The sequence below is a fragment of the Geotrypetes seraphini genome, chromosome 4 (genome assembly GCF_902459505.1).
Source record: "Geotrypetes seraphini chromosome 4, aGeoSer1.1, whole genome shotgun sequence".
Taxonomy (NCBI): domain Eukaryota; kingdom Metazoa; phylum Chordata; class Amphibia; order Gymnophiona; family Dermophiidae; genus Geotrypetes; species Geotrypetes seraphini.
Genome location: NC_047087.1, coordinates 134,018,521 through 134,036,356, shown reverse-complemented (window position 1 = coordinate 134,036,356; position 17,836 = coordinate 134,018,521). Strand labels below are relative to the sequence as shown.

The 17,836-nt window shown below is 42.6% G+C and overlaps 1 protein-coding gene across 1 annotated transcript in view; it reads right to left on the bottom strand.

Moving 5' to 3' along the window:
• MBTPS1 (membrane bound transcription factor peptidase, site 1) overlaps window positions 1–17,836 on the bottom strand; it is a 308,154-nt gene that overhangs the window by 233,057 nt on the left and 57,261 nt on the right. The window contains exon 6 of the mRNA XM_033942001.1: window positions 6,553–6,662. Coding sequence (XP_033797892.1) covers window positions 6,553–6,662 — 110 coding nt within the window. The remainder of the gene's footprint in view (window positions 1–6,552; window positions 6,663–17,836) is intronic.

Here is a 17,836-nt window from a genome sequence, read left to right as displayed (position 1 = left end):
GTAAAGATTTCTATGTTCCCAGATGTTTCAAAAACAACTCACAGTCTGTTTTACAAAGCCACGCAACAACATCCCCGAAGCCTTTTAAATCTCTATGGGCTTCGGGGCCATTACCACGCAGCAGCCGCTAACGTGGCTTTGTAAAACAGGCCCTCAGACTAGGAGAAAGAGGTTCCTTGAATTAAAACAATATGTGATAACACTGGGAGCAAAATTTCAACTTAAATATCCCTGCAAATGTACGATCCTTTTGGATCATGAATTCTTATGTATTTTTTGAATCCTCCCAGTTGCAATTATTTCTTGAGGGAAAGGGGTATCAATGCTTAGTGCCTCAGTGTGAGGCAATCCTAATTGATCCCAAGTAGAAAGGTAAACTACAAATTTGATTTTCATTAATATTTTTATTTTTATAATTCTCTCTAAGATGTGAATTGTCTCCTCATATGTGGGCTATTATAAGAGTTTTGAGTAATGTTAAATTTTGAAGTTTTTTAGGCCTGAATTTTGTATTTCATTTTGAGTAATTAGGTGGCAAAGCTCTTATTCTAATACATAATGTTTCATGTATGTATATAAATGAATAAATAAAGAATTAAAAAATATATATCAGCAATTTTAGATACTCTTGTGTGGTTCATAGACAAAAGCGCGCGACGACAAAGGCGCGCCGACAACCCAGCGCAGACAACTGAGCGCAAGGCGGAAGCGCGCCGAAGAAAAACAGTATTTTAAAGGGCTCCGACGGGGGGTGTTGGTGGGGAATCCCCCCCACTTTACTTAATAGAGATCGCGCCGACATTGTGGGGGGTTTGGGGGTTGTAACCCCCCTCATTTACTGGAAACTTCACTTTTTCCCTCTTTTTTAGGGAAAAAGTGAAGTTTTCAGTATAATGAAGTTTTCAGTAAAGTGAACTTTTCACCCTCTGCCCTCTCCCCCTTCCCCAGAGTGACATTTCTCCTTCCCTCCTTTCTGTCCTCCCCATCCATCTCGCTCTCTCCATGAGTCCAACACTTTCTGCCTCCTGCACGCTTTCTCTCTCTGTCCTTGCCTCTTCCCTCGAGTGGCATCCCTCCTTCCCACCCCCCAACTCAACATGCTCTCTCCCCATGCACCATCTCACCCTCCCCTCCATCAGCACCTCTTCACCCTTCCTTTTACCTTCCCCCTGTCCAGCAGTACCCCTTCCCTCCTCCCCTGTCCAGCATTACCCCTTCTCTTTTCCCTCCTCCTCCCCGTCCAGCAGTACCACTTCCCCCTTCCCTCCTCCACATGTTCAGCAGCACCCCTTCTCCCTTACCCCTCCCCCCATCCAACAGTACCACTTCCCCCTTCCCTGCTCCCCATGTTCACAGTACCCCTTCTCCCTTCCCTGTCCAGCAATACCGTGGGGAACGCCCCCTCGGGTCGCGGGGATCCCATGGGGACCCCCCTCGTGGTCTTGGGAATCCCGCGGGATTCGATGCAATTCGAGCTGCGAGGCTCGTCTTCTTTTCCTACCTGCCCTGATGTCTTCTGTTTCCTGCCTACCCTGCAGCACATAGCCGACCAAAAGTCTTCCCCGATGACGTCGGAGGGAAGGCTTTGCGTCAGTTACGTGCCAGCATGTAGGGCAACGAGCCCTGCACGCGCATGTGACTTACATCAGTGCTGACCACGGGGGAAGACTTCCAGTCGGCTATGTGCTTCAGGGCAGGCAGGAAATAGAAGACATTAGGGCAGGTAGGAAAAGAAGACGAGCCTCGCGGCTCGAGCTACCTCAGAGAAAGTTGCTGAAAGGAAATTTGCTGGAAGATGAGGGCTAGACACGAACGTGGGAGGCAAACACGGGACAGAAGGGGGTCGAACATGGGAGGCAAACGCGGGACACAAAAGGGGGGGAGAGAGTGCTTTTTTGGACACAAGGCATGAGTTTGCGAGAGAGGATGGAGGAAGGGAGGGAAAGAGATGCTGAGGTGGGGAGGGAATGCGTTTTTGGACACAGAAGGCATGAACTTGAGAGAGAGGAAGGGAGAGAAAGAGATGATTGTGTACATGGGGAATGGAAGAAAGGAGAATTTTTGGTCATAGGGAGGGAGTGAGGTACAGATGAAAGGGAAGAGAAAGATGAGAGGGAGAAATATTGTGTTGGAAAGGGAACAGTGGGACAGATTGAAATGAATGCAAGAGGGAGGAATGTTGTACATAGTAGTGAAGGGAATGGAGGGAGAGATGTGGCATGGTGCTAGAGAGGGGTGATAGAAGGAGAAATGTTGGGCATGGGGCTGGTGGGCAGGGGCGAAAGATGAGAAAAGGATAAATGCTGGACTATGGTAGGATCTTCTAAGCCTAAAAAATAGTATTAGGAGGACTTCCTTATCTTGAAAAACGAATGTCACCAGAAGAGTCACACGACTAATGACCTCATCCTCTGAGGTTTCCAAAATATTTGTAATATTCATAGGATTTAAAGTCTCAGGTAGAACCCCTGAAGAAGAGGCTGTTTTTTTGATATTGGCAGAAAGTATATTTTATGAAGCGGAGGAAGTCAATTCTCAGGGTATTTAAATACTTCCTTCAGGAACTTGTAGAATAAATCTTTTGAGGAGATTGTCAACATTCTAGGAAAATTCAGAATCCTGAGGTTCAACGACTTAATATAGTTCTCAAAATTTTTCACTTTCCTAGCAAAGAGCAATCTATCCTAGATTATAGATGACGAGAAGATTGTAACCCCTGGACCGGCTGATCCAAGTGGTCAACTTTTTCTCCCTGAGTTTTTACTTCCTGTTCAAGTTTGTCAAGTCTCCGAGCTTGAATATTAACTTGGGGAAGAGTTCCAGCACAAAGTTTATGTAGGAAGTCCAATGCTGTCCATCTTGACTCCAATGTAAATACAGCAGGTCTTTCCAGAGAAGGGACCATAGAAATCTGCCCTTCGCTTGCTGACAACTCCAAAGCCATCTCTGCCCTCGATGACCTAGTCGGTTCAAATTGAGGAGTCGGCAAACCCTCGAGCTCTGCAGGCGATGTTGAAGCTCGTCCCTGCTCAGCTTCCGACGTCTCCAATCTTGGGGCTGCAAAGGAGATGCAGGTCCTGCAGGACTTAGTGAAAGCTCACTTCCGAGCACCGAAGACTCTCTGGTTCAGCGTAGCCAGTTCGCCCCTGGGCGAGGAAGTAAAGAAGCTGGTGATAACCTCCTGCTGCAACAAGGTAGGTTCAATCTGCTGGGCTGAAGCAGCAATTCTTCCTCTTCTTTAAGGCATATTTATTTTCAAGTTTTACCCCGCCAAAACGGGTAGAAATATTATCAGCAGCAGGAAAGATTTACACGCCACCATCTTGTCTCAAATTGCTGATATTTTAACTTCAATGTAAGAAGAAAATCTTTCTTATAATGAAGATAGAGCTCTATTTCTAAATGTTTACCAGTTATAAAACTGACTGTTTATTTTCCAGCTAATTAGGGGAGTTTTGAGGGTATAAAAATGTGTGCTTATCTGTTTTTTCAACATAGGTGGGTCCTATTACAGGAGAATTAAAAACATGTACATTTGTGTCACTTGAGTCAATAGCACAGAAAAGATACAAATACTGGTTGGAGAGAGCAAAAAATGCCAGGGAAGAGATGTTTTTCCAATGTTTACTTTAACAAACACCCATTTTATCTGCATCAGTGTTTTATCTCTGCTCATTAATTAAAACCTAAAATCAGATCTCAGAACTGGAGGCAACTATAACAGCATTTTGCATGCAGCAGTCCATTTCATCTTTTCAGCAAAGAGTTTGGAAAGCAGGAGTAGTTAGCCACTGTCATAGCCATTATTGTAGTGATTTAAAAAAAAAAAAAAAAAAAAGCAAGTCATTCTCCCAAAAAATGCATATGCAAATGAGGGTTGCAATCTTTCTTTGTCACCTTTTGGCAGAATTCATTTACTCAAAATGGTGACAGTTCAAGAATAGCTAATGCCATTACACAGGCAGTCCCCGAGTTAAGAACGGGTTCCATTTTTTAAACCATTCTTAAGCTGAATTTGTATGTAGCTCGGATACTAGTATTCTTCCCACCTACTCCACATCCTTGAGGTCCCTCTTGCATACCTTTCATTCCTTCCCACTGTTACCTCTCCACCACATTTAACATTACTCCCTCTCATCTCTCTCTTCCCCATTCATCTCTACCTCACTCCTCTCCCATCACCATGCGCAATAATTCTCTCTCCCTCCCTATATCCAACAATTCTCTTTTTTCATCTTCCCCATGTGCACCATATGTCTCTCTTTCCCAATCTCTTGGACACACAATTCATCCTTTCTACTCTCTCCCCCACCCAGGGCCGGATTTTCCTATAGGCTAACTAGGCTTCAGCCTAGGGCCTCAAGATCCGTGTCACATTTTTTTATAAAGGTTAGTACTAATAACAACATGTTTCATTTAACATATTGATATATATCACAGTAATGATGTATTTTATTATCTCTCATGTAATTTACAAACTTAAAAATGGGAGGTGAAAGGGCCTAAGTGGAATAGCCTAGGGCCTCTTTTCATCTAAATACGGCCCTGCCCCCACCTCAGCATCTATCACTCCCTTCATTCTTCCATCCTATGGCTCATGCTCCCCTCCCTCCCTCCATTCTGTGTCCCAAGTTCATGCCCTGTCTCTTCCTTCCTTCCATCCTTTGTTTGAAGTTTGTGCTCCCTCCCAATCCCCAAAACACCCTTCCCTCCCTCCATTCTGTGCCCCAAGTACGTGCCTCCTATCGACGGGTTTTTACCTTCTGGCTGACTCCCTCTTCCTTCTCTGTATAAAACCACCGGCAGCAGCTCCTACACACATCCCATGGTTGAGCTGGAAGACTTTGATGTTTGAGGAAGCTCCTTCCACATCAGAGGGAAGGCTTTTGGCTCAGCTACAGCAGAGAAACAACTGCGGCTGGAAGGAGGAGGGAGCCAGTCAGAAGGTAAACACCCCTGGAGGGAGGCACATACTTGAGGCACAGAATGGAGGGCGGGAGGGAGAGGGGCGTATTGGGACACCAAAGGTAGAGCAAGACCCCCATTTGTAAATACGAGTCTGACCTAAGTCAGATGTTCTTAAATTGGAGACTGCCTGTACTCTCTTACTCTCAATGAAATGATGCAAATCCCAGAAGTCTTAAACTTTTTTTGGAGAGCGAGAAAGCAGATATGGAACTGAAGTGGCATCACAATTCTTAGGAATTAGGATAAAAAAAATAACACAAATGGATAGAGAAAGGTACCCTGATGGAAATTCATATAAAGTCCTAATACATTTTCTTAGCTCACTACACTGAGTGCAGAAAGCAAAGTTGACTGATATTGACCACTGCATTAAACGTCAAGGGGCTAGGGTCATTATTGGGAAAGGATCACCAAATACTTTAGGCAAATCACTTGCATGCCAATACTTCTGTCCAAAAATATTCCCATTGGATGACTGCTCCCAATTCAAGAATGCCTAATAGATAAGTTCAATTGCTCTTAAGAGAAGCATGCCTGATGAGCAATTTTTATTATCTTGATTTGTTGAAAAGAATACAGCCACCCACAATTATTTAACAGTGCCTAAGCCTCCATAATCTAATGATTATGGAAAGGCTGACAGCAACACTGAATAAAATAAACCAATGGTGACTTTTTATGACGATTTAGGGTTTTATTTGGGAGGGTTGTAGCATTCTGGTGTTAAAAATTAATGTCAGTGAGTATAGTATATAAAAGGTTATATGTAACATGCTGAATTTTATTTGCAAATATCAAAAATAAAACAGGTTTTTAAAAATTCTGATATTTTGCCTCCACAACCCCTTCCTTGAATATCCTACAGCTACAGTGTGCATACACAGATGAAAATATATAAACATGCATCAAAGCTATTCTGCTCTAAGCTGATAAGAACATAAGAATTGCTGCTGTTGGATTAGACCAGTGGTCCATCATGCCCAGCAGTACACTCACGCAGTGGCCCTTGGTCAAAGACCAGCGCCCTAACTGAGACTAGCCCTACCTGCGTACGTTCTGGTTCAGCAGGAACTTGTCTAACTTTGTCTTGATATACTTGTTGGGTGGAAAAAATTCTGTCAACAACAAAACATAAATGGATTATCCCATTACAAATTAAGACTCTCTTTTACTATGTCACGATAGAGGTTTCTATCACAGCCTGGGGCACTAAATGCTCCGACGGTACTCTGACTCTCATAGCAATTGTCCAGATTTATCCAGATGTCCTAACTCTAACCCTGGATTCCCCTCCGTGTAATTCCCTCAACTGTAATTCCTCAACTGTAATTCACCAATCTTCTTATAATTCTCCTGGAAATGTCCAGATGTCTCTTTTGTAATCCGCCCAGAACTGCAAGGTACGGGCGGAATAGAAGTCAATAATGTAATGTAATGAGTGTCTGAACATTTAGCATCCCAGGAAGTGGTAGAAACATCTACCACAGCTTAGTAAAAGGGGAGATAAGTTCTTTGATATTTTTAATGCAGATATTTAGAAATATTTAAATGAGTTAAGGGGAGGGGAAGAATATGTATACCCACCTGGTTATTTGTGAAAACTCTGAATATGTGCAGTTCTGAATCTGGAGCAAATCCCTGGCATTCCCTCATGCTGGCTATCACTCCTGCTACGAAGGTTCCATGGCCCAGGCCTAGCACAAGTAGTAACAAAAGGTTAATTATGCCACAGCAGAACGCACAATCAAACCTAAAATGTTTAAAGCCTAAACTAAAAAGCAAGGCTGCAAGAAGATTAAAAATTTGAATTGCAGTTAATCATGATTAATATGTAAGATTTTAAAAGAAAATACAACAAACACATAACTCCTAAAATCAAGCGTAAACCAGCACTAACTTCCAAAACAAGGATCCTACTTATGAAAATACAGTGCCCCTAAATATTACAATGGAGCCCTAAAACATCAATGCATCTATAGCAAAACTGTACAAGACAAATTACTACAGAATGCTACATTAAAATAATTTATGCTAACAGAATACCTCATTCACATACACCGAACACAAAACCCAAATACAGAATAACTGACCACAGACTATAAACCCCTTGCATGACCTTGCATGCATTACAACATCAGAGAAACAAGACAGACATTTTTTCCTATGCAATATATAAATATGGAAAATGCCATGGATAGTGCTAGGAAGGTGCAACTAGGGCAATTGTTCTTGGCTCCCTGGCCAGAGAGAGCCCCATGCCTGCTAGAAGATGAAGGCAGCTCAGCCAGCCTGGTGACTTTGAGGTTCCTTCCCAATTTTTTGTCCTGGGTCTCAGCCATGTCTAACATCAGCTCTGGCAAGTTGTAGATTCCAAATCTAACATTCTATTCACAAAATCTAAAATATTTTTTTTTCATCTTTTTTGTCGGCTGGTCATTTTATTTTTCAAATCATATTGGTCCCAGTCTCTATCTTCTTTTAACTCACTTATCAGGATATCCCGTCCATCTAGTTCATCATCCATCTGTGTTCCTATATTTTCTTGTTCAGCATCTTCTGTGTTTATATCCCTACATCCTTCATCACCTCTCTGTCCTCCTATGCCTGCCATCTCCTTTCTGTGCTCCTATTCTCACCCATGTCTAGTATCTCCTTTCTAGGTCCAGTATTGCCTCTCTATTCCCATATTCCCCCCACCTTCCATGTCAGGTAACTCTATCTACCTTAGCCTAACAAAGAAAAACCTTCAAAGACTCCAGCGGATTCAGAATACCGTTGCTAAGCTTATCTTCGCAAAAAGCAAATTCGACCACGTCTCACCGCTTTTATCCAAGCTCCACTGGCTTCCGATTATCTCCAGAGTCCACTTCAAATGTGCCTGCCTCACTTTCAAGATCCTACACGGTATTTTCCCTCCCTTCATTCCTCTCTCTTGGAACTCCTCTAACCCCAATTCTGCCAGATCCACCCAAAAACTGAAACTTTCCTTTCCCTCTCTAAAAGGCATTTCACTTGTAGGAAAACTAGGTTCTTCCCTCCCTTTCAGAATCACTCAGCTCTGGAACAACCTTACCTCCCCTCTTAGGAATCTGAGCTCCCTCCAACTCTTCCGTAAACATCTGAAAACCTGGTTATTCTCAAAAATGTAACTCCTCCTCCCTCTCTGGTTATTCTAGTCCTCTAAATTTTCTCTTCATTTTGCCTCTTCCCTCCACTGGAGTTCCTTTCTACCCTAACTCTTGTTAACCGTGTCAAGCTTTACGAATGTAGAGATGATGCGGTATACAAACCTAAGGTTTAGATTAGATTAGGTACTTATGTATGTGGATGACTTACGGACACACCTAATGCCCAGAATATCCCCTGTTTCTATATACCACCTTTTATCCAGCTGTTCCCCTCTCTCCTTCCCATACACCAATGCTTCCCTCTCCTCTCTGACCCCATCCCAAACAGCTTTTCTCCCTCTCTTCCCTCCACTTCCCACTATGTGGTTCTTTTTTTCTTCCACTGTGGGTTCAACATTTGATCCCTTCTTCCTTCATCCCCTAGTCTGGCATCTCTCTCCCTTCCCTCCTGCCCTCCCCACCACCACCACCGCTGATCCGGCACCTCTCTCCCTTCCCTACAGCCCCTTCCTCTGCAGGTCCAGCACCTCTCTTTCCTTCTCTCCAGCTGCCTCCTCTGCAGGTTCTGTACCTCTCTCCTTTCCCTTCAGCCCCCTCCTCTGCAGGTCCTGATCCTGTACCTCTCTCTCTCCAGCCTGCTCCTCTGCAGGTCCCACGCCTCTTTCCTCTCCCTCCAGGCCTCTAGCCCCCCCTAGAGGTCCAGCACATGTCTCCTCTCCCTCCAACCTTTCCCTCCCCTAAAACCCCCCTTGCAGGTCCAGCATCTCTCTCCCTCCAACCCTCAGACCTGACACGCAGGTCTAGCTCCACTTCTCCCTACCCTAATGTACTTCCCTTTTTATGTACCTTTTCTCGATAAATATTGTAGTTCTCCCCCCCTTCCTATTGTACCCATGTGGTTTTAATAACTAAGTACGTAAAAATTGTCTGATTTTTTGTATGTTTGTAAAAGTTTTTAATTATTATTGTTCAACGCTTAGTATCTTAGGATAAGCGTTCAATCAAATACATGAATAAACTTGAAACTTTTCTTCAATCTCCAGGACACTCCCCTCCAGGCACCAATCTCCACCCTCCCCGCAGGTCCGATATCAATATACACCCTTTCTCTCCTTCAAACCCTGCTTCAGTGCTTTAACATTACCTTGTCAGCAGCGATTTTTTTTCAGGCCTGCTCTGGGGGCTTCCCTCTTCCACATCGTACCTTGAGTAAACAGGAAGTTACATCAGCAGGCTATTGACAAGGTAACGTTTAAAGTGCCATTGCAGCGGCTGAAGGAGCGAAAGGGAGCACACCGAAGCAGAACCTGTGAAAGGGAGGGGTGCCGAGTCACAAAGTGATGTTTCAACACGATTAATGCATTAAAATTAACAATGCATATTGTGAAGAGTGTGTGGCACAGTGATTAGAATTACAGCCTCAGCACCCTGAGGTTGTGGGTTCAAATCCTATGCTATTCCTTGTGATCATGGACAAGTCACTTAATCCCCCATTGCCCCAAGTACATTAGATAGAGTGTGAGCCCACCGGACAGACAAGGAAAAATACTTCAGTACCTGAATGTAAACCACTTAGATTATAAGTGGTATATAAATACTAAAAATAAATAAAAAATAAATAAAATTTAATAGTGTTAAAAATGAGCCAACACTATGGGAAATTTTTCTTACAGTCACATGAATTAGCAATGGGAGAATACACTTTCCCTTTTCCCCTTCCCTAGACCTGACACCAGCACCCTCCCTTTTTCTCTTTCTATAAATCCCAGCTTTCTCTCCCTCCCTCCTTACCAGCTAAGGGCGGGAATTGATAATAATAATAACAACAACTTTATTCTTCTATACCGCCATAATCGAGAGACTTCTAGGCGGTTTACATTCGAAGAAGGCTGGACAATCAGCGAATTACAGGAGGCAAGAAAGAGGGTTACATAAGAAATAGATAGAGGATATTAAACTGCATCGTGATGGGAGGGAGGGAGGGAGGTATGGGGGTGTCAGAGGGTGGGTTGTAGCATAGGGAGAATGGTGGTAGCCCAAGGCAGGAGGGAGTGGGCATCCCTCCTGCTAATTCCTTTGGGGGGAGGGTGGTTAAAGTTCCGAGGGGGAGTCTGGCACAACTTTTTTTCTTTTAACAAGCACACATGATGTGCATGTGTAACACACATCTGTACTCATTAAAAAATAAAAGCTGTTCCTTCTGCCCAAACATCTGTATAACAAGGGAAGTCCCGAAGCCACTGGCGGCTTTGAGGAGTCCTGTGGTTCAGTTGATTGGGGCAGGGAGAGCAGCTTGACAGGCAGGAGGAGCTGTGCCTAGAATTTGCTTTTCTGAGCAAGCACCAGGTACAGTTCCTCCACCCTTTTACAAGTGACTCTCCACACAACAGAATGCATCACTAGTAAAAGAAAAATCACTCCCACCACAGTATATATATATATTTTTTACCATGGTATCAGAGCTTTCTGCAACTGGGCCTTGCTCCCAGGGTCAGCTGCTGCCTGAGGCAAGGGATGTGGTGGCATCCCCCAAAGCATCCAAAATAAAGGGCCCCCTAAAAACTCTAAGGAAGGAGGGTGAAGAAATCCCTTCACTCTAAACACTACGAGCTCGTAGTCAGGCAGTTGCACTAAGAAAAAAATAATGCAATTTATATTCCCAAACTTTAGAAGACAAAATAAAAACTACCTACATTGGTTATAGAAACATAGAAACATAGAAAAAGCGGCAGAAAAGGGCTATAGCCCACCAAGTCTGCCCATTCCAAGTATCCCCCCCCTGAGTTTACTCCCTTAAAGATCCCACGTGAGTATATTCAACAAAAATTAAATTAAATTATGTTGCCTGGAGCTAATATAAAAAGATACTGACCCCAGACTGCATTGTATGCAAAAAAAAAAAAAAAAAATCAACCTTGTCAAATCTCATCTCCACAAAGCTTATTTTTGTCCACTTGGTACGTCTTACTCATGTGTAAAATTTCAGCTTGATTAGACAATATTTACAGGTCACCCTAGCATGCATGGTTTGCTTGTGTATTGTGTATGTAGGTGATTGCGCATAATTCGTTTATGAAGTTGTCTATTTTACGATCTGCACCTGAACACTGGCTCCTTGGGAAGTCCGTCTGTCAGCTTTCAACTGCTAGACTGCCACGTGGGACTGGATGCTCTTGACTGAAATATTGAACATAGTGGAGGGAGGGAGGAAAGAGTGTGAGACACACATTGGTGTAAGAGAGGGAAGAAGCTGTACATAGGGAGATATGCAAAAAAAGGGGAAATTGTGGGCATGGATGGGAGAATAGGACAGGGACAAAAAGGGGAATGCTGCATGGACACAGAGGGGGAAGACATGCTAGACATGGGAAGGTATATGTAATGTAATGTAATTTATTTCTTATATACCGCTAAACTCCGTTAGGATTCTAAGCGGTTTACAGAAAATAGACAATAGGGTGCATTAAAATTATAAGTAGTATAGGTTACAGAGAAATATACATTAAAGGATACAATAAAATAAGATAAATAAATAAAGAATAGGTACTTTGAAATTCCCTTACTGTCCCGAAGGCTCACAATCTAACTAAAGTACCTAAGAACAAACAAATTAGTAAAATAATAGAGAGGAAAATAAAGATAGAGGAAAAAATCAGATATGAAGCTTCCTAAAAAGAATACATTGAACTCTCAATACCATACTGTTAAAAACAAAACGTACGTTCCAAAATAATAATGTAATGGAAAGAAAATAATTAAATAGAAAATAATTAAGAATTAAATCAAATATAGAAATGTAAAAAAGAAAAATAAACATTAGAAGTGAGGAAAAAAGAAAAGGTAGAGGACGGCATATGAATAGAATGGAAAGAGAAACAGTTAAATAGAATTCTAAGAAATTTTAAATGAAAACTAAACAAATAGATAAAAAAGAAATAGATATAATATGCATAATAGAACAAAAGTCAGGAAGGACTTAATTTCATTTCCATCAATCATCAATATCATCATCCCTAGTGCTTTTAGAAGGAATCCTAAGTGAAATTCAGCATAAAGGCATAATCCTCATGCCAGATCACAGAGACAGTGGTTTCTCTAGAAGGATATTTATTAGGGATAGCAGACGTCTGGATTTCCCAAAACACGTCCTCCTTTTCAAGGACAAGTCCAGGGGTCCAGATGGCTTTTCAAAACCCAGCACTTTGTCCTTGTTTTGAAAAGCTTCTAACAACAAGGGACAATCGGGACAGCATCTGCGCACATAATGCGGCGATATCGTGTGCATGGCATCACCAGCGCATGAGCAGATGCCGTCCCGACGTGTATGTATATGGACATGGAGAGAAGATGGCTAGACATGGGTGAGAGTAAGAATGCAGAAGGAAGACTCTAGACTAGAGAGTTGCATGGGGACAGAAATCCCGCCCGTCCCCGCCAGAATACCCTCCATCCCTGCCCGTCCCCACGAGGAATCTCCTCTGTCTCCACCCGTCCCCCCCATAAAAGTTACTTTTCCCCATAAAAAGCAGCAATTACTTCTGACAGTTTTGATTTTTTTTTTTGTCTTAGTTTATTTAAACCAGGGCTGTTCAAGTCCGGTCCTCGAGATCTATTGGCAGGCCAGGTTTTCAGGATATCCACATTGATTATGCATGAGAGAGAGATTTGCATACCAATAAGGCAGTACAGGCCAATCTCTCTCATGCATATTCATTGTAGATATCCTGAAAACCTGGCCTGCCAGTAGATCTCGAGGACCGGAATTGAGCAGCCCTGATTTAAACCAACAATAAAATACAATATAAACAAATAACAGTGAACAGAAATAAGAGATACATACATCACTGGAAAGAATTAGAATACACATTAGGTCATGTGACTGTAGGGTCGACTATTTCTTGTTAAAAGAAATAAAAGAGTTGGATTTTTTTGGCAATATAAAGCTCATATCTGTAGAGCAAACAAATCTGTTTCCACCATCTGGCATAGGTAACTTGTGAGAGGTCCTTCCAAGATCCACAAATGGTTTTTAATGTAGCAATGAGTAAAGAATCAAACAATACAACATCAAAATCATTTATGTTTAAATGATTTTTATTATTCCAGCAGTAAGAAGCAAATACAAACAGTAGTACTATTCAGGAAATAACATTTTCAACAATATAATCAGTTCCCCTCCCATCCCCCTCCCCAAGAATCCATGGCCAGTCCAACAGCTGAGAGTGGGAATAAAATCTTAAAGATTCAAAAGTCTACTGCGAGCACGCGGTGTGAGGTCCTGCCAGAAGTGCTCCCACACCTGACAAAATTTGCGACCCGGGCCAAGAGTCAAGTCTCCAACCATGCGTCTCTCCAGTGTTGCATGCACTATCATTAGGGATCTCTATTGTGCATATGACGGGGGATCACGGGAGAGCCAGTTGGTGAGGATGGCTTTTTTTCACCATCAAAATCATTTAAAGCAGAATTGAGAGAGGCACTTTTCAGGACAATGGTTGCTTAAGAAAAATGTGCCAAAACTGAACTGGAAACCCCAAAACAAACTCAGCAAGTACTTCATTTTGTACTAAATACAATTGGTGGCATAATCATGAAAGGAGGCTGGGCCTCCTACTTTGAGCTTAGCCCCTCCCCCCCCCAAAAAAAATGTAGCTGTAGCTGGGGGGACATTTTGTTTTTCTATCATCTTGGTCCTAGTTTCTGCTTTTGTCTATCTTCTACTAATTCTCTTTCCAGGCCTCGGGAACCCCGGTTCCATCCCCACGGGAGTCCCATGAGCCTGGGGGGGCCCCATGGGAGTCTTGTAGACTGGGGGGGGGGATCCCTGTGGGAGTCCCACAATCCCCGTTCCTGTGCAGACCTCTATTCTGGACATAGAGGATACTATACACAGGGGGAGGGGTCACAGAATGGAGAGATGATGAATCCAGGGAGATGAGCACAGGGGAAATACTAGAAAGGGACGTATAGGAGATGTATAAGATGGATGGTGAAAGCATGGAGAAAGAAGAAATGCCAAATAACAGGAGACCCTGGCAAGTGAGTTAAGAGAAGACAAAAGAAAACAGAGACCAGTGCCTGAGACCAACATGATTTGAATAAAATGACGAGACAATAAAAGGTAGAAAAAAATAATTTTATTTTCTATTTTGTGATTAGAATATATCAAATTTGAAATATGTATTCTGCTAGAGCTGGTGTTAAACATAACTGGGGACTGCAAAGTCCAGGCTGTGCTTCTTTAGCTTCCAGCTGGCTTAAGGCTCCCTCTGACCAGAGATAGTTGCCCTAGTTGCACTCCCCTAACACTATTCCTGCCATGTGTGACTGAAGTATTCTGTTATCTTGATTTTTCTATGCAGCATTCTATAGTAAATTGATTTCAGTTTTCTTGATAGTGGAGGGGATATCTGTGATGGGGAGGAGAGGGAAAGTGTTTCTGATGTTACTGTGGGTGATCATCTAGCATCCAAAGATCACTGCATGGTACAGTTTAATATTAAGATGGATATAGAGAGGGCTCATTCAAAAGCAAAGGGTCTAGACTTTAAAAAAACAAATTTGTTCAGATGGGGGATTACGCCAAGGAATTGTTGTCTGGATGGGAACGTCTGGAAGGAATGAAAATGCAGTGGGCACAACTGAAAGGAGTAATTGTAAGAGTGACAAACCTTTGTGTGAGGCAAGTAAGTAAGAGGAAAAGAAGGCTGCTTTGGTTCTCAAAAGTAGTAGCTCAGAAGGTAAGGAATAAGAAGGTAAGGTAAGTTTAGCTATCATAAACTACAAAAAAAAAAAAATCACAGAAAGAGGAAGACAGGCAAAAATATCTGGATAGGTTAAGAGAGGCTGGTCGTGTAGTCAGTAAAGCAAAGATGCAAATGAAAGAAAAAATAGCTGAAGGTAAAACAGGAAGACAAGACAATTTTTAGATTTATTAGTGATAGGAAGAAGTGCAAAAGTGGCATTGTGAGTCTCAAAGGTGAAGGTTGAGAAATATGTAGAAGTTGATAACGAAAAGGCTGAATTACTTAACAAAGATTTTTGTTCTGTGTTCATGGCTGAAGCACCGGGAGTGGGACCACAGAAGACAAACATAAATAGGGATGGAGGAGTGGTAGGCCCTGATCAATTTTCAGAGGGTTATGTTCATGAGGAGCTAGCTAAAATAAAAGTAGACAAAGCGATGGGGCCAGATGGTGTATATCTGAGGGAGCTGAAGGAAATTAGGGAAGTTTTGGTGGCTCCGCTGACAATAAGCTTGGCTTTGAGGAACATAAGCACACATCATAGTATGATAATGACACTCTTGTAATTCTGCACTACCCACCACTACCGGTATGTCCTTGAGAGCCCTCAGCAATATTGGTAGTGTTAAAGGCCAGTCTTGATCTCTCTGCCAGTGCTGTAGTATACTGGAAAGGTTCCCAGGAGGCTTTAATTTCAACAAGCCTCTATGAAAGTAGGAAACCGATAGTCTGGTCTCTGCCGTTGCCTCCAGGAATTCCTCAAATTTAACCATAAACTCCCAAAACAGGGAACCCACCGGGAGGGACCTCACATAATGTTGGACCTGTTAAAAGGCATAGTGCGCCACTAAGGATGGAATCCCTCTATTTATTTATTTAATTTATATTCCACATATTCTACAATTCTATGTGGATTACAAATTATTCAGGTACTCAAAAATTTTCCCTATCAGTCCTGGCGGGCTCACACTCTATCTAATGTACCTGGGGCACTGGGGGATTAAGTGACTTGCCCAGGGTCACAAGGAGCAGTGCAGGATTTGAACCCACAACCCCAGGGTGCTGGGGCTGTAGCTCTAACCACTGCACCACACATTCCAGCAAGCAATGTCATAAGAACATAAGAATTGCCGCTGCTGGGTCAGACCAATGGCCATCGTGCCCAGCAGTCCGCTCACGCGGCAGCCCTTAGGTCAAAGACCAGTGTCCTAACTGAGACTAGCCTTACCTGTGTACGTTCTGGTTCAGCATGAACTTGTCTAACTTTGTCTTGAATCCCTGGAGGGTGTTTTCCCTTATAACAGCCTCCAGAAGAGCGTTCCAGTTTTCTACCACTCTCTGAGTGAAGAAGAACTTCCTTACGTTTGTACAGAATCTATCCCCTTTTAACTTTAGAGAGTGTCCTCTCATTCTCTCTACCTGTCTTTCTCTACTAAGTCTATTCCCTTCATTATCTTGAATGTTTCGATCATGTCCCCTCTCAGTCTCCTCTTTTCAAAGGAGAAGAGGCCCAGTTTCTCTAATCTCTCACTATACGGCAACTCCTCCAGCCCCTTAACCATTTTAGTCACTCTTCTCTGGACCCTTTCAAGTAGTACTGTGTCCTTCTTCATGTACGGCGACCAGTGCTGGACAAAGTATTCCAGGTGAGAGCGTACCATGGCCCGGTACAGCGGCATGATAACCTTCTCTGATCTGTTTGTGATCCCCTTCTTAATCATTCCTAGCATTCTGTTCGCCATTTTTGCCGCTGCCGCACATTGCAACCAGTACTCCCAAGTCTCTTTCCGGGGGGGGGTCTCTCCAAGTACTGCACCGGACATCCTGTATTCATGTATAAGATTTTTCTTACCGACATGCATCACCTTACACTTATCCACGTTAAACCTCATTTGCCATGTCGCCGTCCATTTCTCAAGCATGTTTATGTCACATTGCAGGTCTTCGCAATACTCCTGCGTTTTCACTACTCTGAATAACTTTGTATCATCTGCAAATTTAATCACCTCACTCGTCGTACCAATTTCCACATCGTTTATAAATATGTTGGAGAGTATAGGTCCAAGTACCGAACCCTGCGGCACTCCACTCGTAATGCTTTTCCAGTCTGAGTATTGTCCATTTACCCCCACTCTCTGTTTCCTATCTGCCAGCCAGTTTTTAATCCACGTATTTCACCCTCGATTCCATGGCTCGCAAATTTTTGAAGTAGTCGTTCATGCGGAACCTTGTCGAACACCTTCTGAAAATCCACATATATGATGTCAACCGGGTCACCCTTGTCTATCTGCCTGTTTACTCCCTCAAAAAAGTGCAGCAAGATCTTCCTTTGCTGAAGCCGTGCTGGCTGGTCCTTATCAGATTGTGTCCGTCAAGGTGATCAATGATGCGGTCCTTTATCAGCGCCTCTACCATCTTTCAATTTCAGTATTCCACAAGGATCTATATTGTCCCCCTTACTCTTTAATATCTATCCAGCCCCATTATTAACCCTTTGCCAATCTATTGGCCTTACTGCTTACACTTATGCAGATGATATCCAGATCATTTGCCCCATCGACACCAGGAGCTCTGACGACATTAGACTTTTAAATTCTAAATTAGATAAAATCTGTCAATGATTACACAAAAATATGCTGTCACTCAATATACCAAAATCTAAATGCCTTCTCTTTCCATGGAAAGGTAACATCCAGCTTTGTCATCCCATTATAATAAATAATACTCCTATCATTTCTGCTTCTTCTACTAAAATCTTGGGCGTAATAATAGATAATAAACTGACGTACCGCTTACAAATTAGTGCCATAGTAAAGAACTGCTTCATTAGATTAAGGATGATTAGACCCCTGGTGAAGATTTTGGACCCTCTATCCCTCAACATTTTAATTCATTCTCTCATTATATCTAAACTAGATTATTGTAATTCACTGTATAAGGGTATTTATCAAAAAGACATTCGCCAGTTACAACTGATATAAAACACTGCTATTA